Below are 26536 nucleotides of genomic sequence, written 5' to 3'. Positions count from 1 at the left end.
TCGCCAACAATCACTGAGCGTGTTTGTTATTCAAAATGCAATTAAGTGATTTCACTAGATTCTTGTACAAGCAAGAACCGTTGCCTTGATAGGTGACTAGTGTAGCATTAATTAAATTGAGCCTGGCTCATAGATCATTGGACGTATGCCTCTACTCCACACGGTAGACATGCACACAGAAAGAGCATTGGTTTTTGTTTATTTTTTATTTTTATTTTGACTTCATACAAAGGGCTATTCTGTTAGCCATTGAAAGTGAGATGCAAACATAAGCTCCATCACCTTTTTGGTAGAAATCATAGTTACGATAACAATTTGCTTAAATATCTTTGGGCAAAACAACAAAATAGCAAGAATCAAAGATAATTACGTAATAACGATATCTGTGCACGCCAAAAGCTAATGCCAAGTTGATACGAAATTTTCTAACTTTTTCAAAAACAAGCACCACTGCAGAACAACTTCTTAATAGAATTTCAGTTCTGGCTCTGTCAAAGGCGACTTTTATGAAAGATCAATCTTTGCACTTCTCAAAATATGATCCATGAATATCATGAACTTTTAATGTAAGCTTCAAGTTGTAAATTAAGCTACTAAAAGAATGCAGTTACCGTTATACACTGAGACCGATTCTTGCAGAAAATAACGCATCCAATTAGAACGTTAGTAGAGATAAAAATTGTCACACACTTCTAATCTTCGCTTCAACTGATACAACTCAATCACACCATATAGCTTCGACAATATAAGACAATATTCACGATGTTTCTCATACAAATTGTTGCACATTTGAAAAAGATTTCGGAAAAAAAACACAGCATTTGATGACAATTAATACTGATATCAATCTCTAGTAGATGGGCGATGAGTGCCCTTCTACTTTTTCAACCTCATGCTATTCAAGCGTTCTATCAAATAATGGGGAATCTGTGATTCAGAGACATAAATATTCAGATTCCGAAATTCTTTTTTAGATACAAAAGCAGTTATCGAAATATTCTTTACACTTCGTCCAAGACGCTCTGAAAGCACAATCTTGACAAATTTGGCACAAAGATATTCGTAATACATCGATTTTTAAATCTTAAGAATAGAACTGTTTGCAATCACGAGCACATGATGTAGACATTCCTGACCAGCTGCTTAGCAGATGCTGAAACTGTGGAGTCAACATATCAATGCCTTAGAAAACTCGTTTCAATATTTTTCTTCATCGTACTATCACGAACATTTTTTCCCCTGTCGTTGAAAATCCGCGATAATGGAAAAACGGGTATTGATTTCAATGGCCACCAAAACTGCTCTCGGTAATCCCAATTGAATAATATACAATATTTATTATTATAATTTATAATGTTATTAAAAGTTCTCCATCTTATTAATATTATTATGATTTGCATTTGTTTCTGTTACTTTTCCTTTTTTCTTTTCAACGATTAACCGATACTGTCCAACGGGATCTCAGCTCTGCAGCTGTCAATATCCTGGGTTTCTCTCAAAGAGCCAATTCAAGGTATCAATTAGGAAAGCAGGTGGGCAAACAGGCATCTCGGTGAGTTAGGCTAATCGATGTTATTCCACTGAAGCTGATTCCCGCCTCTTCTCCGCATGTTTTTTTGTAAATTCCTCTGCATTTTTCAAAAACTTTCTTCTATCTTTTAAAAATTCTTCAGCTAAATCTGCTCTCAAAGGATGCTCAGGTTCAGGATCATTCACCAATGCAATCAATGCCTGGATCACTGGTGAAATAATGCAAATGAATGAATAATTATTTGGCAGAAAATAACATCAATGTGCATAAGGGAGACCTTTCATTGCACTACTACATCATTTTTTGTTCTCTCTTAAAAATTCTAGGAATATACTATCTTTTCAGCATAAATGATCCTTAAACGTTGCATTAATTATTTATTGGATTACCTTAGTTAGACTTGTCAGACTAGAATTATCTTAAAGAAGACTCGATCAGAGTTGTTTATATCTCAACATAAGTGTATCGTCGCGAATTAGTTAATGCGCTTACCTTGATCTGTCTTTGTTGCAGGCTTCCAATTTTCAGCACTGATAATCGCCAAACACACTTGACCTTTTTCATCGATATTAGGATGATATATTTTTGTTTTGAAATTTATTCTTGGTGGCTTAAACGGATACTCTGCAGGAAAGTTTATTTCAATACGAAAGGCACCTTTGTTGTATGGAGGATCATCCTGAAATTTTTTTTCAAAATCTCATTGTGGTATTACTGACTAGTATGGACATTACTATTATATTAAAGACATTACATCACTAAAACAAATATAGGTAGATGAAAACTAATTAAATCTTCCCTTCATTTTATATTACTTTACTCATCTAGGGCTCTTGGAACATGCATTAAAAGATAGGAGTACGTGAAAAGTAATCCACAAGTTAGGATAATCTATTATTTAGGGATAGCAATTGACTTTATAATTTATTTCTACAATTTCTAGGTACAGTTTAAATTCTAGTGAATTTCAGTGAATAGCCCTCTGCAGAAGTTTGTGTTACAGATACAATGAAATGTGATTGTGTATGATTTATTCAGAATTGAAAAACACGGTGCACAGTTCCTGTATAATGCACACAGGTATGTTGATTAATTTAGCCTTGATTTCTACAACATTGTGGCCTCTATTCAATTCTCTGATAAGGAAACGTTAAAATAATTAAGGGGCAAATCTTGAACGTGGACAATTGATGAATCATGTATGCTTGGGTGATTTCACATGAGTCTGCAAGTAAGATTGACTCACAAGGAAACTGGGATAGGTTAGGTTCAGGATTCATCCAAAACAGTTTACGTTATATGATGAATATAACATACCGGTAAGATCAGGCCTTGCCAAGTAAGAATATTAGCCTCGTCTACTTGGATGTTTGTGAAGTTTTTCATGGCTGACGCCCTCAAGTCACTTAGTTCCTGGTAAAAACAGAGATTCAGATATGACTATGGTTATGAAAAGTAGTTATCGTTCATTCAACCTAGCTAGCAAGGACCGGGGAAAAGAATGGAAATAACATGACATCCTTTCGGATTAAAAGTAACAAAGGTTTCGAAGTTATTGGGCTGCTAATGACAAAAATTGCAAAGTTGAGAGGTCAAAGAATAATCGTCATTCTTCTTAATATGATTGGAACTTGAATTTTCAAATTGGCACGATATTATGCTTGACATCTTGCATGTATTTCCAGATGACATGAAGGAATTCGACTGGTCAATTAGTGAAGTCACTCTGAAAACTTGGAAAATGTCAAATTACCTTCTGTAGCCTCCGTGTAGCTGCCATTTTGAATATAATTTCACTAACTGGGCGGAAGCTATATGTATAGCGGGAAGTGGTCAAGCTGGAATCACGAAATGCTTGGAAATCGCCACCGCGACCGCAAATAAACGCGAGCAGCTAGCTTTCGGTGCAGTAGTTGGTACGTGTGGTAGCTGTTGATGTTCGAAAATAGGAATATTTCTTTCTAAACTGACTGCGAGACAGTGTGGCTACCAAAACTGCAAGCTTTTGAAACTTAGATTTTGAAGTGATTTCCTAAGTTTTGTTTACGTTTCCGATTGTTGAACGTTTCTTAGTGATTGTTGGAACATTTGTAGAATTATGATCAATTCGGGAAAAATAAAATTAAAAAAATTCGTTTCGCCCGGCCAACTTCACTGTGGTAAAATTAAATTTAAATCGATCCTGCCTTTGAAAACAAAAAAATTACCGTCTCTTCCTCATAGCATTGAGTAACTATACTTCGTACTACTCACGAAGACACTCATAGTCACGAAGACATTTGAAAATATATTTTTTTTAATCGAAAAATGAATATGCCAGCGTTGACTGAACATTGGTATCTTCAGTCAATGATGCCAGGGCCAGATGACTTCAATCAATGCAGAAGACGTACATGATTATCGGTATGATGACGTATGGTAAAGTAATAAGTGAAAATATCTCTGGAAATTCTCAAGTCAACAGTCCACTCATGTATATACGATGGAATAAATACGTGTAAAGTAAAATATAAAGTAGATTTATTAATTATTATTAATTAACATTATAACCACATAGGGACACTTTTGTAACACCTGCATTAACGATAAAACTCATGATGCAGTACGTAAATACTGAATGATGTAGATGCATATACTATACCTAGGTATATCAAATTTGTGTACATGCGATTAAAAGAAAGATATTTAAATTTTCAAATGTTGTGACATTCTAAAGCAATGTAACAAGGCACCTTTTAACATAGTATTTGTTGTGACAATTCTGTTGCCCCAGTCTTTTCATTTATAATATGTAACATGTTTTGTTAGCTTTGTCTAATAAGCACTTAAGCATTGTATAGAATACCTTAATTTTATGAAAACAACTCCTGGGGAGTTGTAGAGGCATTCTATTCTTAAATCATTCAGATGATTTATAAAACTAAAAATGAAATTAGCTCGCGCCAATATTTGTTGCCTGTTAATATGAAATATCGCATAATGTTTCCAATGTGATTGTTTTCTTGGGGACTTCCTTTGATATGTTTGAATTTCTAACAATGTTTACATTATTACATTAATTCTGAACAGTTGCTGATTGTTACCCATTGTCAGTATCAGTTTCTTGAACTGGGGATATTAAACGCATTTAGTTCAGAAATGCTTACATGTACGTGTAATTGAATTATAAAAGTATTACATCTACCTACCAATGCTAGCGATAGTACAGGACCATATGAATTTCATTTTCAACCTAAGAATTTATAATTGATCACAAAAGTTCGAATGATAACCTGATGAAAAATGGCGACAAATACGAATGCCACAGCCTGAAATGTTACGTGATATTTTTCCAGTGGGCGATATAGTGATTATTGCCAAGGTAAACGGCGTCTTGTTTAACTAGAAATAAACCAAAAATTATCAAACTCATTCTACTTCAAGCGCTTGAATTATTAATACTTTGTCGGGGTTTGATATATATTAAAATTTTTAAGCTGAACATAATGTGGAAATGTTTCTGTGACGAAATAAATATGTCGGTTTACAACATTTGTATACGAAAATCAATATGCAGCATTGATGGTCAAAATTTTTGTAGAATCATAATAATTTCGATAGGGAATTTACGCAATATATTCTATTTTCTATAATTCCATCTGCTTCGATCGGCTATTGTCCAATACTATGTATTATAATAATGCATAACTATAGAGGTGAGGTCTCTATCGTTACTTTCAGTTTCTCAAACACACGAGGTAATCAAGAATAATAATTTTTTCATCTCCCCCGTGCCTTCTTTCCATACCTCAAGGGAATATGACATAAAAATTACAGAAAAAACGGAGTCAAAGTCAGTCGTATCGACATTGAGGTACCATGACCAAATATGATGATAAGTTCGGAATTCCAGGGAAAATATCAATCCGTACCTTGTGTAAGTTTGAAGTAAATATTTTCAAATATCAATAGAACACGTGAGTGAACACGCTATCTGCAATTATTAGTTATATACAGTCGGAAGAATCTCAATGTTGCCACAACCCACAGGCTGTAAAGGCACATATGATTACAGTGAATCATTCATAAATCAGATCTGTGCTTTCACAGGATCACTTCAATTAATCTCCCTGTAAATGTGATTTATAAAATGGATTCCTAAAGCTCTTCAAAAAATGCAACCCGGGCTTTGGTAGATCCAGATTTCACTTTTTTTAGTGTGCTGTATTTGTTCTCACCAAGTCGCACTTGCTCCTCGTGGAGCTGATCTAGCTCACACTGCTTTTCACCAACCTTCATTACTTCAATCTCAGATCGTAATTCACGCAACTGTTCTTGGAGATGTTTGCTCTTTTCCCAGTAATCAACTCTTTCTTTTTCAATTTCCAGGGACAACTGATCTACATCTCCATCCGCAATTAAGTCATATGAAGTTAGATCGGCTGGTAGTGGTTCAGCATCCAATTGCAACGTCTGCAGATCAGCCTGCAGTTCAGAGGGTAATACTTGTGTTGATGGGAATAGATTCGGCACAGGCTAGGGAGAAAAAAGAAAAATATTACTCAACGGAAAAAGATATATTCAGTAATTTAGGATGCTGAATGTGGTTTACGTTGATGATAAATATTGTTTTTATTGAAACCTACCGTGATTGATGAAGTGTAAGCATTTCTGCTCAGGAACTCCAGTAGTTTTTCTTTAGCCTCTTTTTCGGCAATTCGAGCACGCAGTAATTCATCTTTGAGTTTCTCAGCTTCGGCAGCTCGCCGTTCCGATTCTTGAACCAATCTTTCTGTGAGCAACTCCGCTTCACGCGTCTTTCTTTCTAAGTGTACTTTTTCTTCTTCTGTTTTCATGTTGTTCAGCCGTATACGAGTTATTTCTTGTTCTGCTTCGGACGCCTTCTGGCTTAGAAGCATCGCTTCCTCTTCAGCAACACGACTTTTTTCAGCAAGAAGATCTGCAGTTTCTTCAGATCGTCTCTGCGCATATTTTATGATTGTTACTTCCAGTAAGTTGAGGTGGGGACAATTACAATGCTCATCTATGGGGCGTATTTAGTACACATTATAGTGAGAGACAAGGTAGTCAAGAAAATTTTACCAATGCTTCATTTGCAAGTCGTATTTCCTCTTGATACTGGAGTAAACGTTGTTCCATCGCTGCTTTTTCTCTTTCCGCAGCTTCTCTAAGCTGTTTTTCACGAGCCAGTTTATTTCTTTCAATCTGCCTCCTAAATATAAAATGATTAACGAAGATGAAGGTAGCAACAATTATGTATAAACATTATTACAAACAAGAAAACACAAAATACCAACTTTGTGGAAAAACCTGTAAGGAAATACAACAGACTCATTAAGCATTATGTAGGCATTATGTAAGCTAGTTATGTTCCTAAAAAAGTTAATAGGCCTGGCTCATAGGATGTAAGCTATGCCATTGCTCAATCCACATCAGACTGATATTGCAATTCACAAATCATACTGCACTAGATCATAGTTTCGATGAAAAATTCCAATAAATCTAAAAATGTTAGTTAGTGCAGGACTTCATCGTTGGGAGTATATTTTTATAAACGTTATGGAATAGTCGCAAAACGATTCTAAAAACATTCAGCCAGGAATGGAAACTATTAATGGTATTTATACTGAAAAGCTTACCTAGACTTTTCTTCCTTGGCCTGTGCTTTCATTTGTTGTACCTCCATAGAGTCTGGTTTACGCCGTCGCATGAATAGATCGTGGTTGCCAATACACAAGTCCAAAATCTTAACAAATAAGAACCGTGCGGCTTTTTCACTACAATGCTCGTCGACCCCTATAGCTACCAAGCCCTTCACCCAGCTGCCAACATGTGACTGTTTTTTTACCAGTTTGTTCATGCGAACTTTCTGCGAAAAGAAGACAAAGTTGGGCGAAGACTTCTCCACTGGTTTGATCACAAACTTCTTGTCGTCAAAGCTGATGTGCCGGATCTCTGACCAAGTAAATGTTGTTTTAGGAGCCAGTTTGTTCTCTTTTTCATAGATATTAAGCCCGAGCGCTGTTACACCTAGCCATAAATCTGTTTCTTTCTTGTTCTAAAAGAAAAACAAACGCGAATCACAACGTAATTTAATTATTTTGCAGTGCAGATTTATCAATTACATTAACAGTATCACGGTACCTTTGCTAGGTTCACTAATAGAGAGTATTTTTTATTACTTACGCTAATGGGAAAATAATTTACGCCATACATATCCAGATCCTGGGCAATCTTCAGATATTCCATTTCAGCTTCGTCTCGCGACATTCCACGATGATCTGCATACCAAATTTTAATTCGATCTTCCCACATTTCTGGAGTCATTTGGTACTGATCTATCACCCGCTGCGGGAGAAGATCTTCGCTGGCCAACATGCCTGGCCGGTATGAGACCTCATCGTAATCGCCATACTAAGTTTGAAACAACAAACCCACATTCATCCATCGATAACACATGGGTAAGAATCTAAATACTATTACAAGTCTAAGTGCTATGCTGTGATGGGACTCAATTTTTTGTAAACTGCAAAAGGGAATTAAAGGTAGCTAGGGTAAGGCAATCTTCTCATTCATGTGTCATGTTCCCGTATTGTCAAGAGATAACTAATTACTCAGATGTTAATGTCATGAAATTTAGGCGTGTATTTCCATGTTCGAAACCCTTGTAGTGACTACAGGCCTCGGAATCTTGATTACCATTACCTTTGCTTGAACAGCATAAGATGCAAGTAGAACAGAGGCTTCTGGTGGGCAATAAATATCCATGGAAAGAATGGCTTGCTTAACTTGCAAGAAAAACAGGTGTTGAGTCACTTCTTGTACAAGTTCCTCAGCTACGTCTTCTGGGTAGAATTTAGCAAGAAACATAAATGGTGTTGTTGGTTGCTGTGAAATCCCTTGGTCCTGAACTAGAAATCGTAGCAAAAATCACTCTTCAATTTCTAAATCAAATTGCCCAGATGCTGAACTGACCAAGTTCTAAATATAAACCGTACACAAATGACAACGATCGAAATTAATGGACTATACCACATTAGTACTTTGGAGGGCAAACTTAAGTATACAGCATTAAGAAAACAATTGCTTACAAGCACTGAACTATGTTGACTGTGTATAAAGGAGATTTAATTGCAACAAGTAGACGTACCTTTTTTATCCAACTTGAGCCAGGAAATGAACCCTTTGGCATCTTCATATTGTAGTCCAAAATACCAAGTCTCTCTGAGTCCAATCGTTCGGCATACTAAATCGAATAAGTCTCTTCCAGTGGCTCGCCACTATAAAAGAAAGAAAATTTAGAGAGAACAATGAACAGCATAATGTCGTTGATGTAGATATAATTAGGTTACATAATTTATTATTGATATAATATCAAGTGTTTTGCAACAATAAATTCCAGAAGCTAACCTCCAAATTGAACTCAAGCTCGGCGTCCAAGGTGCATACTTTCACCGGAAACGACTTCCCCGATTTTTTCCTACGAAACGGTGGCATTTTATCCTTCATTTTATTTATTATCAGACATCACGGTTCGGATGTTTCTTCAACATCTCCAATACACATTTATTAAAAATACGATGGACGGACCATTGGTGAAAGAAAACATTATTTTGGCGATTCAGTTTCATTCAAACAGCGCCCTCCATTCGTACTAAAGAGTATAAACTATGCGTCAAGAATGCAAAAATCGTGATCGTATCAACAATTTTCCACTTTCACTCTTGTTTCCACGTGCGGTAACTAGTTTCCACACTCGAAATAATGACAGCGGGTACTATTATTGCCACGGTCATTCTTGTACACTGTTATCTTTCTAGGTTAGGTTATGTGAATTTATATTTTGTGAAGTAAGGTAGGTTAGGCAACGACTAATAATGGCAGAAAAAGGAGCGTATTTGACAGGAACTATTCATGCCAGGCCATCGATATTTGAAGTTGTAGCACAGGAGTCCTTAGCCTCGACACTACAGCCAGCATTTCAAAAAATCATCTCAGTAAGTCAGTTCCCAAATCCGTCATTTTAATTTTATGGCTTTTCATGTCATGCAAATTATTCTAGTATTTAGTATTAGCCAGCCCACACCGATATGGATGGCTCGAAAAATGGTCTGATGAAGCATACTTGGTTTTCAACTCTGCTCTACAATATCACTATCTCAAAAAATATTGTTAGTATATTTTGTAAACTTGAAAACTGTTTTTAGTGACAACAATATGATTAAAAGTGTATTTATTTCAGCGGCATCGTTTTCGGAAACATTCTATGGACTGAAACGTGCTTCATTAGTAGAGGGATCAGAGGGATATTTAACGAACACACAAAGAAAATTTTCTCTCTTACTACTTGTGCTCTTCCCATACATTCGAAATAAATCCTTTACACTTGCTGAAAGATATAAATTTGATGCTGCTGATGGCAAAGTTCCCAAACAAGTATGTGTATGCGAAACAAATTGTGGTTGTAATGAAGGGTGGTCAGTTATTCTGAAACACAAGATACCATTATAACCTTTTTCTCTATTAGCTCTCTACTGAGTGGTACTATATCAAAGTATATTGAAGATCAATATCTGTCTTCATTTCAGAAATGGAAAGTATTTTTGAGGTACTTAATGACAAATGGTTATTCAGTATTTCATGTAACCTACGAATGCTTGATACTCTATCGGTACTTGGCTTACATGGCTGGAAGTTCAAAGGAATCTACTCCACTTCTTCAGCTCGCATCTCTCACCTTAACATATGCAGATACGCAAAAATTCCTTAGTATAACTGACTTACTGAATAAAACCAGGCTCGGAATGCTGACCTTCAGTGACGCCATAGACTTATTTGGAAGAGTTTTTACCAGGTCACTTGAATTTGGAGCGTTCTTCTTGCAGTTCCTTCGCTGGTGGAATCAAGAAAATTATCACACTAATTTGCTGGCTCTGCCAACACCCACACCTCCTATGGTGAATATTTCACAAAACTTATTACGATAACAATAGGTAAACAACTACTTAATGTTTGGTCTCTTAGCCAAATTATCAGCAGAAGTGATAATAATTTAATAATTTTATTCTCCGGTAGCACTGTGCAAAGTTCATAGATATATACAGCAAGAAAATGTGGAGCCAAAATGTTTTAAACGATTCCTTTTGTTGTATATAATAACAAACAAAGTTTCTTTTCCGTTTAGGTCCCAAAGATAGCCCTGCAGTATAAAGGCTTGTGTCCCATCTGTCGCAAAGCTCGCAGAATTCATACAGCTCTTCCAGTTTCGGGGTATGTTGAAATATACTTCCATACCGGCACTATGTTTGTTCCATCACAGATGTAAATACATATTTCTTCAATGAATTATTAGTGACAATTAAATTTTTGTAGGTATGTCTTCTGCTATCAATGTATTCTCAAACACATACGAGAACACGAGAGGTGCCCAATCACAAATTACCCCGCCAAAGAGGATGACTTGGTACGTTTATATGTAGAATAAAGTTTTTAGTATTATGTTATATTTTTGTACATTCGAGCCGTTGAAATAGCGTTATATTGTATATATGGGTAACTCAAGATGACGCATATTACTTAATTGGGAATTAGTGTAATACGAATTATTACTTGAACATCATTTGTGGGTGTTGGGGGGGGGGGGGGGGGGGCAATTGTATGTCGGTACATTTTTTGATAATATATTATATTTCGTTATAAATGTCATATGAATCAAATTGAGCTTTCGTATTTCTCTTACAAAATCATTTCTCACATATTATAACGGTGCATTATTGGTGTTTCAAGATACGGTTTATTTTCCGAAAATCTCGTTTGCTCTACTTGTCATTGCTGGTAAAAAGTATTGTTTCCACATATCATTTGGTGTGAGTTACTCAAGACATTGTCGCCGTTGGACTCGCAGTGGATGGGGTTGGCCGACGTAGGATCGAATTTGTGTGGAGAATCGTTACATCCCGTACTTTCATATTGGGTGTCAAAAATTGAGACAAATTGTTGACAGAATTCCTTGGGTAACGGTCGAATGGATATCCCATAGCACGAGCGTCTGGATACTTTTTATTTCGTATTCCACAATAACTTGCTGCATTCATGCACTGACCTTCTAAAGTTTGATCAATCTGCAACACACAAGATAATACATTAAAAGTGGTATATGCATATAGATTCACCTATTACCTTTCTTCTACATTTTCATCTACAATTAATTAATTCTCGAAATACCTTGTCGCCATCATAGTTTGATATCATAACAAAAAGCTCGGAGGGAAAGCCATTGATTTTTCCTCTGGGAAGTAGCATATGTTGTGGCCAGCCACAGCCACAAAAGTTGAAGGCATCTTGTTCCTCAATTGTAGTTGGCCTGTTTACATCTAAATTCCTGAACGTTTGCTCAAATGGAATTGTTACAGCAGACAAGGCTGAACTGCGTTCAAGAGTATTTCTTCCAGGTTTCACTAGATAAAAGCAAAAAATATTTCAAAAATTTTACGCTACTTCGAGGAATGAATTGGATTTCATTGTCAGTTGCAATGCAGTTGAATTTGATAAAACTGTATAGATTATATTGTAGAATCCTTACAAGTTACGGTGAATTTGTCCAGTTCGACCATAAGAGTCTTCTGATCTGCAAATAGCATTGGCAAACCACGATCATCATGTTTCGGAGCAATAAAGATTCTGCAAGTGCCTAATTTGTTCGAATTAGTTTTATTGTGGACCTGCACTCTGTAAGTGTATGGAGTGTATTGCAAGTGGGTAAATCGTGCAAGGACCGCGCCTCTGGGGGTGAAATCTAAGCCACGAGACATATCAACATCACTCTGTTGCCAAAACGTGTGCAACGTATTCTTTGGTTGATTTTCTGCTACTACTTCCACATCTGTAAGACAAGACTCCATTTTTTAAATTTTCATATTTGCATAAAAGAAGTTATGGTTAATTATTTATCATGGTACAAACCCGTTACGTCGACCCCTGGATAATTCAACTGTTCTACTGGATATGGGGGGAGCGTCTGTTTGTATAATTGAAAAACATATTCCACCCAACTATGTAAGCGATAAAAAACTGGATCTCTCATTGTAACTGCAGGATCTCCGATTGGAGAGAAGGATTCCAAATATCTGTGATCTGGATCATGCACATAAGATATAACCAAGTGCATGAAGTTGTGCAAATCACCATATAAATTAAGATTGGGGGACAGGCTGGAAGCTTCCATGAGATTGCCGAGGACATCTATGCCATCTTTCTCGGTCAATCGTACCCGTTGACCTCTATCCTAATTACAGACCATCAGCATGAGCTTGTAAAATCATAAATTGGCTAGATGAATATTTGTGCTATTTATGATATATCAAAGATTTCTCATGCCTTACGTTTTGAATTGTTTGTGTTTGAATAGCTTCATAGATGCGATCTCTCCACCTTTCGAGATCTTGTATATCAAATTGAACTTGGTCAACTGGACGATTGACATCAGATATAACAGAGTTAGCTGGACGAGATGCCCAGGCTCTACTGGATAAGACTGTATCCAGTTTTGGGAAATATCCCTCACGAATCGGTTCACGCCAGTTACTCCAACGCTCCACACGTTTCAAATCATTACAGAGTCGCTCAAAGTTGTATCTCGACATGATTTGGGAGTGCATATAGAACAAGAGTTCCCCACGCCTGTCTTTATTTACCACCTGCATTGGTCCAGTGGCAGGGTAGACCAAGTGCCAATGCCAATGGTGGAGATTGATACCTAGATCTTCACGGAAATATGCAAGTTTGTGTTCGTTGTCCAAATTAGATGCGGTGTAATCTCTTGGTATTTCGATGGGGATCTAAAACACCAGGCGATTCGAAAGAGAGGAGAAACGTGAAATGAATTTTAAGTTGTCATATCTGTTCGCTCTCTACAGAATACCATGGAAAGGCTCTACCTACCCTTGAACCAGCAGGAACTAGATTAGCTTCTTCCCGTGCATCAGCAAAGATTCTGCTAGTTATGAATTTATCTGGGAAGACTTCAGCCAAAGAAGGTATAGGCAAATTTCGCGTGTCAGGTCTATGCAGAATGGCAACGGTCAAACAGTAAATATACATTTGGGGATTAACTCGATCGTGGCAATAAACTGATGCGGATAGGAAGTCTTCGTAATCTCTCATACCAAGAAAGATTTCAATCAATCTTCCAGCCATTTGTCTATGGCTTGGCAAAAAGAGAGAGAAATTTTGCTTGCGATCAAGATTAGTAACTATCCCAAGGTTTGGGACAGTGATTTCTCGAACAGGAATTGATGGTGCTCCAGCTCTGCTGCGAGGAACGACGTTTGGAACATTTTGATATCGTTCCCCCTGTAATTATTTTTTGGTAGTTCATTATTCGATTCATGCTCATCTGTTTGCTGATCAGCACCGAACAATGTATTTGAAATAAATAGATGTGAGCCGGTTTAATTGATGTGAATTTGGAAAAATGTCATTGATATTTGCTGTTCTAAACTAATGAGAACTTACCAAATACCTATGGGGAACTTCGAACGTTATTGCGTTTTCCCCTCTTTCCAGAAATATTGGTTCACAGGGCCGATCGAAGAGATACAGTATATCAGATACGTTTCGCGACATGATCAGAATGTACTGAGCAATACGACTCAAAATGAACTGTCTGTAGGATGTTCTGAGTTTTCTTATATAGTGAATGAAGAGACAAACAGCTAGCCACACCCCAGATTATCAGCAAAATGTGAAGAGTTATATTTAAATGCCCTCAGCGGTTTAATTATGCAGTATCAAGGAGTCTTATCTTGGTTTGAATTTGTGGCTGGAATGAGAATAGCTGCTTGTGCGGTTTTGTAAAACGGATGCACACAGTAAGCATGAAAATGGGTCTTTTCTGTTTTATTTGGTTTCAGTTCTCGGTTTCTGGTTTGGCTTCCAGAGATGGAAACCTCATACTGATAAATAAATCATCCTATCATAGATAGAAGTATTTATAAAAAGAACTACCTAATCATAGACTTGTAGATTAGGAATTTTGAATTTGAGCATAGTCATTGCTCATCAGGGCGTGAGAAAATTTGATGCTATCAAATTCCTTAAATGGAACACTACGTTTTTGAGTTCAGAATCGAATTAGACGGAGAATTCTTTAAAAAAAACACTTTGGCTTTTTGAACTATAGGTCAATAAGTGCGGGGATAAGAGCTATGCACCTCATACGATCAGTATGTAAAACTGGAGCTTTGACGAATTGCTTTTAAATTTGTTTGTTGACACTAGTTTCAGACCTAATAAATTTAATAGGTGGTAAACTAAGACCAGTGTATTATCTGATAAATATCACTTGAGACACAAACTAAATCAGTCAAATGGTTTGGTTCAATAAAAACGCATTGGTAAATGTTAAACTTCTATTTTATTGAAGTAAAATCCCAGGAAATACAAATAACCAGAAGAGAATTTTGAGTCAATAAAAGAATAAGGATCACTAACTTTGTGGTGTAACTTGGAAAAGGTGAAACGAACCTATATATTACATTAAGCTTTCTTTAAAGTGCTTGCTGTGAGTTGATTGTAACATGCAAAAAAATTAAGTATTCAAAAATTTTTACGGATACATGGATCATTCAAAAAACTGAAAACTGACATTTCACGTAATGGAAACATAAACCGTAAACGTGGTCTGAGTGAGTCCCAAAAGTGGTAAATGATTGAAAAATAGGAGTCAACAAATTGGACTACCAAATCAATTTGTCTGAACAATCCAGCAAAAACATCCGAACACCCTCAGGTTTTGGATATGATAACAAAGAATAATTTCATCATGTAGATACTATTTACCAAGCAACTTCTTCATGATACACAGAAGTGCTTTTCTTCTACATAGGGCATAAAGTTACCTGAGGATGTCTAGATTTGAGTACAAACTAATGCGATATGTATTGGTGATCGTGCAATGGTGTGAGATGGACCATTTGATAAGAGGGGTGTATTGATTTCGATGAACTCGAAATTGAGGATTAAGATATGGTAAGGCAGCCAGCGATGCCTAACACAGTTCTTGTATATATTTAAAAAACTAATCCGTTTGGATTAAAAACAGGTTCAGGGTAGGTACTCTAGTTATGTTAATTGATTCGCAGATCAATTTAGATACATTCAGCCAGTGTATTAAAAAAAATAATTAGAAGCTGGTTACTGAGAAGACCAAAGGGAGCAAGCAAAGCATGCATAAAGCAAACATGAAGAGTACATCAGTTATTAGTTGGTAACTGGTGTACAAGTACCTTATGGTAATCCAATCCTTTCGAATCCATCAAAAATGATATCCAACTATTTTGCAACGATCCCAAAACTCTTCTCCTAAGCAATCGCGAATCCGAATCCAAATCCAACCTAGAGCATTCCATCAACCCTATGCAGCGAGGTGCCTTTCTCATTCATGTCTCGTTTAATTGAAACCAATTGAAATACGAATCCTTCCTCCAAAAATCCTGTCCCATCCACTTGACAAGTCCAAATGGTACGCGTTATATTATCCGTTGAATTTATCCAGATCCGAGAATCCTCCATGCGTAATAACCAATCCCGCAAGGCTTCCGAATCCCAATAAATTCCAGTTCTGTCCATCTGCCTGATCCATTTGCAGCATGTATATATGTGTATTTCCGCGTTATCCAAATCCACAAAAACTATAGTCCGTTCACGTCAAAATGCGATATTTGAATTACGTGATATCCTCTTCTGTTATATCAATTTTGTGCTTTTTTTCTTATAAATTTTGCTATGATTAGTCACTTGTATGCTTTGGTCTTTGAATATCACAGAACATTTCCGAAAAATTGAAGAAAAAAACACGTTCCTCAAATGAGTCTACCAAATTCTTGTCGGTTTGATGATCTCTGAAAACGTCATCAAGAAGTCACTCAATTTGGATAATTCGAAGAACTGAAAATTTCGGTATTTGGTTGAATAGAAATTTACATTTAACAGGAGTCAACGGTTCTAGCACATTACGATTTTGTATAACTAATCTGAAAACTTGAAACACTAACAATTTTTTTACCGGCATTGAGGAATGATTACGGAACTTTTTTGAAATGCTACACTCAAATGTCTGTGATTAGACGTGAACAGACTGTAATTTGATAAAAATATTAGTAAAAATGATAGCGATGTCAATTTCACGGAGTGGTCAATGGACTTGCCAATGTGTATCAGCGTGAATCCAAATCCAGCTAATTCATAATCCTCGAATTGAATATATCCTTCCTCGAGGACCGTTCCTGAATTTCCTCTTGTCCAAATTTATTCTTATTCCTGATTATCCTCACTGCGACTTATCTTTAATCCTCTCAAATTTATGCTCCATACAAATCCATCCAAAATGCATTCCATCCCATCCCATCGTCAAGTATGAACGAAGTTTTATATCCATCCAAGAAGTAACATCGTGTAGTTTTCAGTTTTTCATTCATTGTGTTACAATCCAATCCAATATACAAAAGAAGAAAAAATACATTAGTTTCTTGGTACAATAATAGTCAAGATTAGATTCAAGCAACCCAAACGCGTTTTCTGCAATCTGAATGATTGTAATGAATATAGGAATGAAAGTCGTGTCTTTCAATCGTAAACACGGTTTACGTTTAGAAAAAGATCAAGTTTGGGTATGATAAAAGCTAATAAGTTTATGAACATTTTATAGGCTTTTGTCTTTGATTAAACAATCACTGCAGAAATCGGTTTAAGATCGAGGTAACACACAACAGGGATAAAATCCTTTTTATGGTGTTGATTTCCACAACTGGCTTTGGATTAATTGTTGCAAGGAACATTGCTTAACTTGAGCAGCCCTGGCCCACGATCCGTATCTACAATTCACAATATTTGCAAAGGAATGGATATTTTACTTATATGTACTATAAGTGTGTAAATATATATATTAAGATGCTCCTATTCATAAAAATATTCATAATAATCTTTAGAGCTTCTCTGCGTTATGTACTCCGCAAATCAAAATCTTAAGATATTTAAGTGTGTTACGAGAATACCTGTTTATGAATTTTACATCCCCTAGAGATAATACAGAATTATCCAATAAACACTTATGTAAATGGACTGACTATTTCTCCAATTGATTATTTTTACTTTAAAAATATTTTTTCTTCACTCACAACCAGCGGATGCATTAGTATGTGATTATATCACTATTTGCCATCTTGAATCGGGGATACTCAGTAAGAGGGTGGTTTTTCAATCCATTTTCATAAGTTAAATGACTTATGAGTACTAAAATTTGTGGTTTTTAGATAATTTTGTTATTAAAAGTTATAGTTGTTTAAACATAAGATGGAAGATGACACGGTGTGCATCATGTTACGAGTAAAAAGATGCAGTGGGAGTTGTCGGCACAATGTCTCGCAATGCTCATGATCACCAAATCATGGTTCTTATATTTGGCTACCATGAGGTCTCATCTGACAGAGATCTGTTATCCTGCAATTACAATCATACCTTAAAAATTTTCAGATAGAAAACGGCAAACTATTTATCATACATTGACAACGCATGTTAATAGGGAATAATTGTGCATTTTTGTTTCATGTAAATTGCACTGTATGGTGAATGTGTTTGTACTTCAATCATCCTCTCTTATTTAACTAATCGTGTTCCTATACATAATGGTCAAGCATAGGTGATGGTTTTCTCAGAGTTTGGAGCAACATCATTGGTAAATCATAATAAAGTGAAGCTGTCAATTAAGTGTTGGTGACACTTGGTATTGTCATGAGATATATTTGACATAATTTTTGATGCTATATAAGACTTTGAAATAGAACGTTAATACACATGTGGAGGTAAAGTTTCCAGCAAAGTAGTTGTTGTTTCGGTCATGTGATTTGGGACAATCTTTGATACCTTCAGTATATTTTTATGCTAATCGATAAAAGTGTAACGTTATTTACAGAAAATGAGTTCACGGTGCAAGAGTTGCACTGACAGAACTTGCACAATTTTCACTATTAATAATTGTTATCAACTTCTTTGAGTTAAGCTGCAATACACTCGGAAGATTCTTTCGTGTACGTAGGAATAAGACAACTCAAATTGTATCAGTTTAATTATCTGCAGAGGGCAGTTGAAAATGCTACCCATAACGCCTATGGAAAAAATTTTCACAAGATACAACATATGTAGAAGTCGTTCGGTTGTGAGAAGATTTCTTGTTCTAAGAGTTAAAGCAGTAGTAAATAAATTTGGCAAGGCATAAGTGTTTAAATATAGTCACTCATATTAATAAGTAGGTTATATGATGTTGATACGTACACACTAATCATACGAGCGGGATCTGGAGTGGGATCGAGACCGCGAATAGTTGCGACGTAATGGAGAGTACGTGGGAGATCCACGACGACGTGGACTGTAACTTCGGGAACGAGTGCGTCCTCTCTCCCTGTCTTCGCTGCGGCCCCGGTCTCCGCTGCTATGATCTTCTTTCACTCGAATATAAGCAACTTCACCCTAGAAGTCCAAGATATTCTTAGCGACATAAATACCATGAACATACAGGAGCTGCTTAACATACTAAGATAGCTACTTCATTGAAGAATCTATATCCATTTATTTTAAGAACTTCATCTTCTCTGCCCTCCCCGAAGAAGTATGAGAATTTTACCTCATGGGATCTAAATCTGGAATCATCCAATTTTTTGACAGCATATTTCATGTCCTCATATCGCAGAAATTCAACAACACCAGTTCCATCTTTGTAGACATCTGCAAAGCAAACGTCACCTGCTTCGCGCATGTGGTCCTTGAGATCTTGCCAGCTCCCAGAAGAAGGCAGACCCGTCACCAAAACCCTGTATTGAGATCGACGAGCTGGAGGTCCTCGTCCTCGAGAATTACTCATTTCACCTCTACCACCTCGACCGCCACTATCCCCACCCCCAGCACCACGGCCACCACGAAAGTTGTTGCTTGGGCCACCACCCCTGGGAAACTCAACTCTCAGTCTGTAACCATCATAGTCGTAACCATCTCTTGCATGTACTGCATCTTCTGCATCCCTGAAATTTATACATAAATGTTTGTTCCTGTGGTACAATTCATATAGATTGAGACCTAATTAAATCCTGATAAGAATGCGTGACATAATCTGATAGATAAAACACATAGCATGTGATACCAAAAATTTTATTCAGTGGTGGATTATCATCTGAATTGGTTTTAAAGGGGATCGAGTAGGGATCAATCACATTCTTCGTAGTTCAACACAAGTACTTTATCCATGGTGCTAATCGAGTAAATCTACTACAATGTTAAGGTTATTCAAGGAGGGATGCATAAAGTTATTAGGTACAACAGCGAAGCGAACCCTCAAAAATTTGATATGCAATGAAAAATACAGTACAACTAGTGTGTTCGTCAATCTGATTGCAACGAGCGTATGAATAATAAAAATACCTTGGGTCGTCGAACTCAACGAAGGCGAATGGCGGTCCTCTGCGGTTCTTCAAATCAACAAATGTAACTTTACCGAATTTGAAGAAAAGATCCTGGATGTCCTTTGTACGAATGTCTGGTGGTAGATTGCCTACGTATATTCTACACTCATTTCTTCCACCGTGAGACATCCTAGCGAACACTAAATAATTTACGAAACTGAGCGGTTGATCTCGATAATGAGTATATCTGCGACGCGAGCGTTCACGTTCTCGTCCCAATCGGCTGGTCTTGGCTGCTTCGCGATGTAAACAAGATGGCCACCTAATTTCAGTCTCACCAGTGAATACAAGTGAGCAGTGCGCTGAGCCTGCCTGAGCGGAGCATAGACCGGATTTCCGGAAAAATTTGGCCCAGTTTTACCGGTTTTCAATTGTCGAGAGAATACGTTCATTTTTTTTGCACAACATAATAACAAAAGTCTATGTTTATCGTGGAAACGTACGCTATTGTCACGTCTTGTTTGATAGTGAAATTTTTTTTAAATTCTTTGGTCAATTCCTTGTATAATATATTTAACAAATTATCGGTTTTCCTGAAATTACAGTGCTGGTAAGTCAAGATGGATAATTGAATTACTGTTCAAGATATTTAATCTCTACAGCATTCAATAAATTATCAGTTAACCAAAGAAAATTTTGACATTGAGGTCAACACATTAAAAGATTCAAATACATTTTTAATTCTGGCATATCGAAATTTCATAGCAATAATTATAAAGCAGGGAGAGAAAAATGACTTAACTTCCATTTACTGGGGAAAACTAACAATTTTTGTAAATCAATTTGATGGCTCGGTTAACAAAATTTGTACAGTAGCCTTGACAATATCAGCGAACATGAGAGGTGTACTCGGTTGTGGAATGAATGTTAGTCAACGATTTCAGTTTGCAATGGGCACGTATTACTCGACAGATGCGTTATCATTAATGTTTTTTATCATTATAATTGGCGTGGCGTCTCGTGGATCTGTGTATTTTTGGAATCGTAGGAGAAAATATATTTCTAGCTATACTGGTATTCAATGATCAATAAAAGATGAAAATCGTAGAAAGTAGAAAATCGTGTTGTTGCGTGTGTCGTCAGAAATGTGCGTTCGAATCAAGGCATTGGCATCCCTTCCTACGCGCTCGCTGCCGCAAGGCATGCCGGGTTGATAGAAGACCCTGATAGAAGACCCTACAGCTCAGCGAATCAGCGACTCGATACGTTGAGGTCCAATCTTCAACCCGTGAAGGGATTTTTGGTGTTTGGCTCGAGCGCGCAAAAATCGCGGAGTAAATTCGGTTTGCCGCGGTAAACTGTGTGAAACATTGTCGAAAGAGACTCGAGTGTTTATCTGAATATCGACCGGCGAAGAGTAGCTTATAAAAAAGGTATGTTAATAGCTACTTTATGAAATATTTCGGTTTCAACAAGGAGGCCAATGATCTTATGTCAAGTTTGGCTTTGGTTCGCGGTCTCTAGAACGAGCGTTAACTTTATACGAATAATGGATATGATATATGTATAGAATTATTACTATCCCATTACTCGTCTCTCCCGATCGCGTGCCGATACTACGACATATTTTATTATCGATAAAACAATATACCCGTCCCGCGCTTCTCCTCGCGCTAGAACCTCCCGCCCGCTTATATTTCCGAATCCTCTTCTGCTGCAGGCGATCTGGCATCTCGCATCTGGTATTGACATGCCGGTATTTGACGTTCACGCCACTGTCAAAATCGCGCGTGTTCTACCTCCGAGGTTCATTTATAATTAATTTATTGATTAGGTGCGAAAAGAAGTATTTGTATTTATTTATTACCCATCAATTTCACTGTTGTACCCTTTAATATAACTCATCAATCTTCATGCATACTCCTAAATGCTGTCCTCAGCTCTTACCAATATACATTCTCATCCCCCCCAAGAAACAATCACCATTAATTAACCAAGATCACTGATTGTATTGTTAGTTCTGACTATACGATGATGGGTTTGCAGGACATCAAATGTGTAACGTAACTGTTATTTAAAACGCCAAGTGATCAGCTTCCACTCAAGTCATAATTTTCAATTTTCCCTGTATTCACGGTTCATTCTGGAAATAAGATAGTTGTCGTTTCATTATGGTATCTAATGCATGGTGCAGAAATCTGGTATCTCTTCGGTGCTGAGCTCTACATGAGCAACGAATAAATGGGTGTGATGTGTCTCATAGTATTTGTTTTATAACAACAACCTGATTGTGAAGTATATATAGTTTGACTGGACCGTGTCAGGTAAATCACTATACCTAGCTAACATTGTTTTTCACTTGGTACATCTCCATAATCATGGTTGACTAGGCTTATGGTAACCGTGGATGCAAATTCCTTGCAATTGTCGCATAAAGTGAACACTGCAAGGTTTGTGAAGATCCATAAACTTTGGGGCTAACTATTACAGTTGAAATCATTTTGGCTTTTCTATGATGTAATTTCAAAGTTCTCAAAGAAGCACTGACGATTTTATGAGAGTTTGATAGTTACAAATGTTGCAGAGATGATGGTAGCTTCCCTGTATCTCACTTTCCTATTTTCTATAAACAGGATATAAACAATTATTGATTTGCTACGTATATGTCTACAAGTATGACCTTACACATGATGGCGATTCAATATTTTAAGCATAATTGTTTTTGCTATATTCATCAATAACCAACAGTGAATCTTTCAACGTCAGAGTAAATATATTTCGTTAAAATATAAAAAGAACATTCCACTTGTGATACCATCATACAATGAGTGGTACTGGAGAATTATTTGATTATCTAGTTCGTTTGTTGGAAAAGCTTTTTTTCTGTTTCCAGACCAGACAAAATGTCGGACCGTAAGGCTGTGATCAAAAATGCTGACATGTCCGAGGAGATGCAGCAGGACGCCGTAGACTGCGCTACTCAGGCTCTTGAAAAATTCAACATCGAAAAGGTATTTCTTTTTGCTGTAACTTGAGTTTCACAATATTGTAATATTCACTTATACCTAACTGAAAAGTAAAGCTCCGAGTAGCGACATCGTTTATGGGATATTGAAATGAATTACCCTTGCTCACTATAGTTTATGGAGAAGCACTATCAGGCTTGTTGCCTTGTCAACCAAATGTGGGGATACAGGTTTGAAAAATATTGAACATTATTTAGAAACCACATTTGGGTGCGAAGATGTGATTGAAGTCTGTCCAGAGTTATTTCCAACCATCTATAAATAGATATTCACATACCTCCCGGAAGTTTCTCAAGGAGTCCTTTATTAATGGGAGTATCATGCTGATCGGTAGACTTTGTAGCTAATTAACTAGTTCAGGGCGTAGTTTGTCTTGTAAAGTTTTTTTTCGAGGAGGAAATTTGTAAGGTTGGATATGATCATGTGTGCACAAAGTGTGCTGTTATAAATAATCCGAAACAAGCGATCTGAATTGATTCTTCGTTCAAATAATCAGCTTTAATAATTTATTCCGAAAATTTATTTATCCATTACTGGGTATCAACATATATTATTTATGGCTTGGAGGATTGAATCCACAGACACATATCAAATGTATTGTATGTCTGTAACTGTATCATCACAGTTTTGGAGCTGATAACTACTTTCAGATTTGTAGTTTATCGAATAAATAATAAGCGAGGATGCTTGGCCTCATTTCAGGACATTGCAGCCTTCATAAAGAAGGAGTTTGACAAGAAATACAACCCGACGTGGCATTGCATCGTTGGGCGTAACTTTGGTAGCTATGTGACGCATGAAACAAGACATTTCATCTATTTTTACTTGGGCCAGGTAGCCATTCTCCTTTTTAAAAGCGGATAAGCTGGATTCTATCCTCTATACTACCCCCTTCCCAATTAAATCGCCATGTCACCTGAAAAAATTATATTGTATAACTTATACAAATACGATAAGAACTCATTTTAAAATGAAAGAGAGAACTGAGTCCTGAGGAATGATGATGATTAAAGAATAATACACGATGTAACAATTTCGTAAGCCAATCAAAGAGTTGGATGGACTTGGAATAACAAAAGAAAAGAAAAATCGAAATCAATCTGTGTAGAGAATCTAAGGGGACGCATAAAAAAAAACTGACATACTACCTTACATGTTGAAATGTATTGCGTATGCCAAAAAAAAACTTTGTTGTGTTCTTGTTTCTATTAGGTATATATACGTAAAATCGGATTTTGCTCTTGATCATCTACAGTTGTACGGGATCCCTGTATTATGGTACTTTTAGCCTGGTACGACATTATTGTTCAGGACCACAATTATTCAAGGTGTTTGCTAGTCTTTTCATACCATATAGCCAGAAAATAGGTTCCCAGCAACCGATGATTATCACTGGCAAAAATCGATTAAGATAATTATTAGAATTTTCAATAATATTAATAATAATATTATAATAATAAATTCGATATCGTCCTTATTCCACCCATGCTACCTTTCCCCTATCCGAACCTCTACACAATATACACACTAAAAGAATAGTTGGATATATTTTTTTTTTTTTTCAATTTGTTGATTGACATTTTGTTGAGATTGAAGATGAAGAACATTAAAAGTTTACCATGCCGATGAGAGAACTAGATTTTCTTTTTATATAATATTATTATTATATACATACATTAAAAAAATAAATATTCTATAACTACGTAATAATTGAATATCGATTTTTCATGGAGAAATAACATTTACTTAATACTTAACTATTAGAAACATTCGTGTTGCTATTGTTGTATTTTGTAACTGACACTGGATTTCTGCTGGCGTTTTTCATTAGGGCGATGCATACTTAATATCAATGGTATGTTCGGGCTCCAGATTTGCTGCTTCCAAGGCAAAAGGTCTTGATCTGTTTGTCTGTTTGTTTCATCGTCATTAACTGATCATTCAATACTCGATATGCTAATTATACATACCACATAATAAATAGATTATAAATACATGCTATTTATACATATAGTGCAATCCACAGAAATGCGATATTCTATTCAGAAATGATATGGTTTCCCGATCGCTGAAAGTAAATTATAATTGTTATTGTAAGTGGACAAATTTTCGTGAAATTTTCAGATAATGAGGGAAACGGATACTTAATTGACCTACTTATAGAGTACATAATGCCTGCGCGGACACATTTAGCAAATATTTTCACAACATTGATAGCGTTGTAGCTGGACTCCAAGATTGCCAGAACATTAAGGCACAAGTCCGGTACTAGGAGAGAATTGTATGTCTTGAGTGTTTAGAAAGCATAATCTCACGATTTATTGGAAGTAAGCACTTGGTACATTATTATTGCTTAATAGTTGATTAAATCATCAAGTTATTCAAATCGCAAGTCTTGCAAGTCTGGACCATTGTTGGAATCTGTGTCATTCACTTATTCATTACATTTAATATAAATTAATAATAAAGTATAATTGTTTTTTTGAAAGATATTTTTTAACGATTACTCAAATCTACACCTCATCCTGTTTTTCTAAGCATATCATGTGTGAGTATACATATGCTCATATACTCACTGTAGTTGTATTCTTCTTTTCAATCCCAATATGTACTCAACCCCTCCATCTCCTTGCAGAAGGATTTTCTAAGCAGCTGTTGTAGGTTTTCATCAAATTTTATTATCACGAGTGAACTTCATCTCATCTGCTATCCGCTGACAAATATGAGGATCCTTTGTATCAAAATTGTTGGGTATGGAGACCCGTATAAGTTTTGATAGGAGAAATTCAAGGCACTGTTTTTATTAAGATGAGCCAAGTGCAAAAGTAGCCTGATTCTTTTTCCTACACTTATTATTGCTTTCATTATTCTATAGTGATGGAGATGTTACTAGGAAATTAGAGTAACTGCCTTTTTACAAGGCCCCAAACAAATTTCATTGGTTTACGAATGCCACAGATATTCTGTACTGTTCATTGTATAATGTCCTTTGCTGGCTTTACTGTTGCAAAGATTACTGTGTTGGCGGGTTATTATAGGTAGAAAATTTTTCAATCTTCCTACATGTCCCAGTATTAACTAGTTTTATCAAGACGACTTAGTAAAATTTATTATATGCTGGATACACCTCACATTAGTTAACAATAATATGTCCACAATTATGAAATCTGGCAGGTGAATTCTTACCAGGCATGTCTCAAATTTATGGTTGATTGTCACACGTAGTCCACAAATGCCTTTGCTTATTTTTGATCAATTCTCAGTTTGAAAAGCAAGAGACACTGGATGATTATTGCAATTGTCAGGTAATGATTTAACGCAAATGCATGTTTGGCTTTCAACATGGTTTACAAAATAATGAATAAATAATGCAATGTCAGAAGGCTGCATAAATTATCGAAATTCCTAGCGACATGTATTCAAAGTTGAGAGGGTACAGTAGTAATAGATGATGACAATACTAAGGTATGTGAATAAAATTATATAACGACTAACTTGAGACACAGCCTATAAGAATTCCTGTGGGGGAA

The 26536-nt window shown here is 36.3% G+C and overlaps 6 protein-coding genes across 11 annotated transcripts; 2 read left to right on the top strand and 4 right to left on the bottom strand.

Annotated features, from left to right (window-relative positions):
* Positions 1-1317: 1317 nt before the first annotated feature.
* On the bottom strand, positions 1318-3463 carry LOC105692284 (ubiquitin-conjugating enzyme E2 L3). Its single transcript, XM_012411367.3, has 4 exons — positions 3285-3463; positions 2849-2944; positions 2024-2210; positions 1318-1739 (listed from the first exon to the last, which is right to left on the bottom strand). Exons 1-4 carry the CDS (start codon positions 3309-3311, stop codon positions 1573-1575), a joined length of 477 nt encoding a protein of 158 aa, XP_012266790.1. The 5' UTR covers positions 3312-3463; the 3' UTR covers positions 1318-1572.
* Positions 3464-4034: 571 nt separating this feature from the next.
* LOC105692362 (merlin) lies at positions 4035-9102 on the bottom strand. Of its 3 annotated transcripts, XM_012411522.4 has the most exons (9): positions 8942-9083; positions 8682-8811; positions 8237-8442; positions 7718-7945; positions 7380-7589; positions 7171-7277; positions 6614-6743; positions 6157-6492; positions 4035-6046 (listed from the first exon to the last, which is right to left on the bottom strand). In XM_012411522.4, the coding sequence occupies exons 1-9, from the start codon at positions 9038-9040 to the stop codon at positions 5669-5671; spliced, it is 1824 nt and encodes a 607-aa protein (XP_012266945.1). In that variant the 5' UTR covers positions 9041-9083; the 3' UTR covers positions 4035-5668. The 3 variants fall into 3 exon arrangements, with proteins under 3 accessions (XP_012266945.1, XP_048506020.1, XP_012266944.2); XM_048650063.1 differs by having other exon boundaries at positions 7171-7589; positions 8237-8437; positions 8942-9102; XM_012411521.3 differs by having other exon boundaries at positions 7171-7589.
* Positions 9103-9391: 289 nt separating this feature from the next.
* LOC105692363 (peroxisome assembly protein 12) lies at positions 9392-11448 on the top strand. Its single transcript, XM_012411523.4, has 6 exons — positions 9392-9528; positions 9594-9702; positions 9774-9967; positions 10120-10488; positions 10716-10801; positions 10904-11448. The coding sequence occupies exons 1-6, from the start codon at positions 9409-9411 to the stop codon at positions 11013-11015; spliced, it is 990 nt and encodes a 329-aa protein (XP_012266946.2). The 5' UTR covers positions 9392-9408; the 3' UTR covers positions 11016-11448.
* LOC105692346 (phenoloxidase 1-like) lies at positions 11407-15969 on the bottom strand. Of its 2 annotated transcripts, none has more exons than XM_012411492.3 (7): positions 15817-15969; positions 13472-13882; positions 12913-13368; positions 12494-12815; positions 12114-12413; positions 11756-11988; positions 11407-11652 (listed from the first exon to the last, which is right to left on the bottom strand). In XM_012411492.3, the coding sequence occupies exons 1-7, from the start codon at positions 15967-15969 to the stop codon at positions 11407-11409; spliced, it is 2121 nt and encodes a 706-aa protein (XP_012266915.2). The 2 variants fall into 2 exon arrangements, with proteins under 2 accessions (XP_012266915.2, XP_012266916.2); XM_012411493.3 differs by lacking the exon at positions 15817-15969 and adding an exon at positions 14045-14195.
* Positions 14927-20174, bottom strand: LOC105692348 (serine/arginine-rich splicing factor 1A). The gene is made up of 4 exons (XM_012411494.3): positions 20000-20174; positions 19209-19602; positions 18860-19054; positions 14927-18028 (listed from the first exon to the last, which is right to left on the bottom strand). Exons 1-3 carry the CDS (start codon positions 20167-20169, stop codon positions 18863-18865), a joined length of 756 nt encoding a protein of 251 aa, XP_012266917.1. The 5' UTR covers positions 20170-20174; the 3' UTR covers positions 14927-18028; positions 18860-18862.
* Positions 20175-20454: 280 nt separating this feature from the next.
* LOC105692359 (dynein light chain 2, cytoplasmic) lies at positions 20455-25498 on the top strand. 3 transcript variants are annotated; one of them, XM_012411516.3, is made up of 3 exons: positions 20455-20590; positions 22874-22991; positions 23709-25498. In XM_012411516.3, exons 2-3 carry the CDS (start codon positions 22884-22886, stop codon positions 23868-23870), a joined length of 270 nt encoding a protein of 89 aa, XP_012266939.1. In that variant the 5' UTR covers positions 20455-20590; positions 22874-22883; the 3' UTR covers positions 23871-25498. The 3 variants fall into 3 exon arrangements, with proteins under 3 accessions (XP_012266939.1, XP_012266940.1, XP_048506025.1); XM_012411517.3 differs by lacking the exon at positions 20455-20590 and adding an exon at positions 21238-21413; XM_048650068.1 differs by lacking the exon at positions 20455-20590 and adding an exon at positions 21693-21814.
* The last annotated feature ends 1038 nt before the right edge of the window (positions 25499-26536 follow it).

Source organism: Athalia rosae, chromosome 2 (genome assembly GCF_917208135.1).
Source record: "Athalia rosae chromosome 2, iyAthRosa1.1, whole genome shotgun sequence".
In the NCBI taxonomy this organism is placed as follows: domain Eukaryota; kingdom Metazoa; phylum Arthropoda; class Insecta; order Hymenoptera; family Athaliidae; genus Athalia; species Athalia rosae.
The sequence above is the reverse complement of the archived record's forward strand: the minus strand, read 5'-3'. Positions and strand labels throughout refer to the sequence as shown.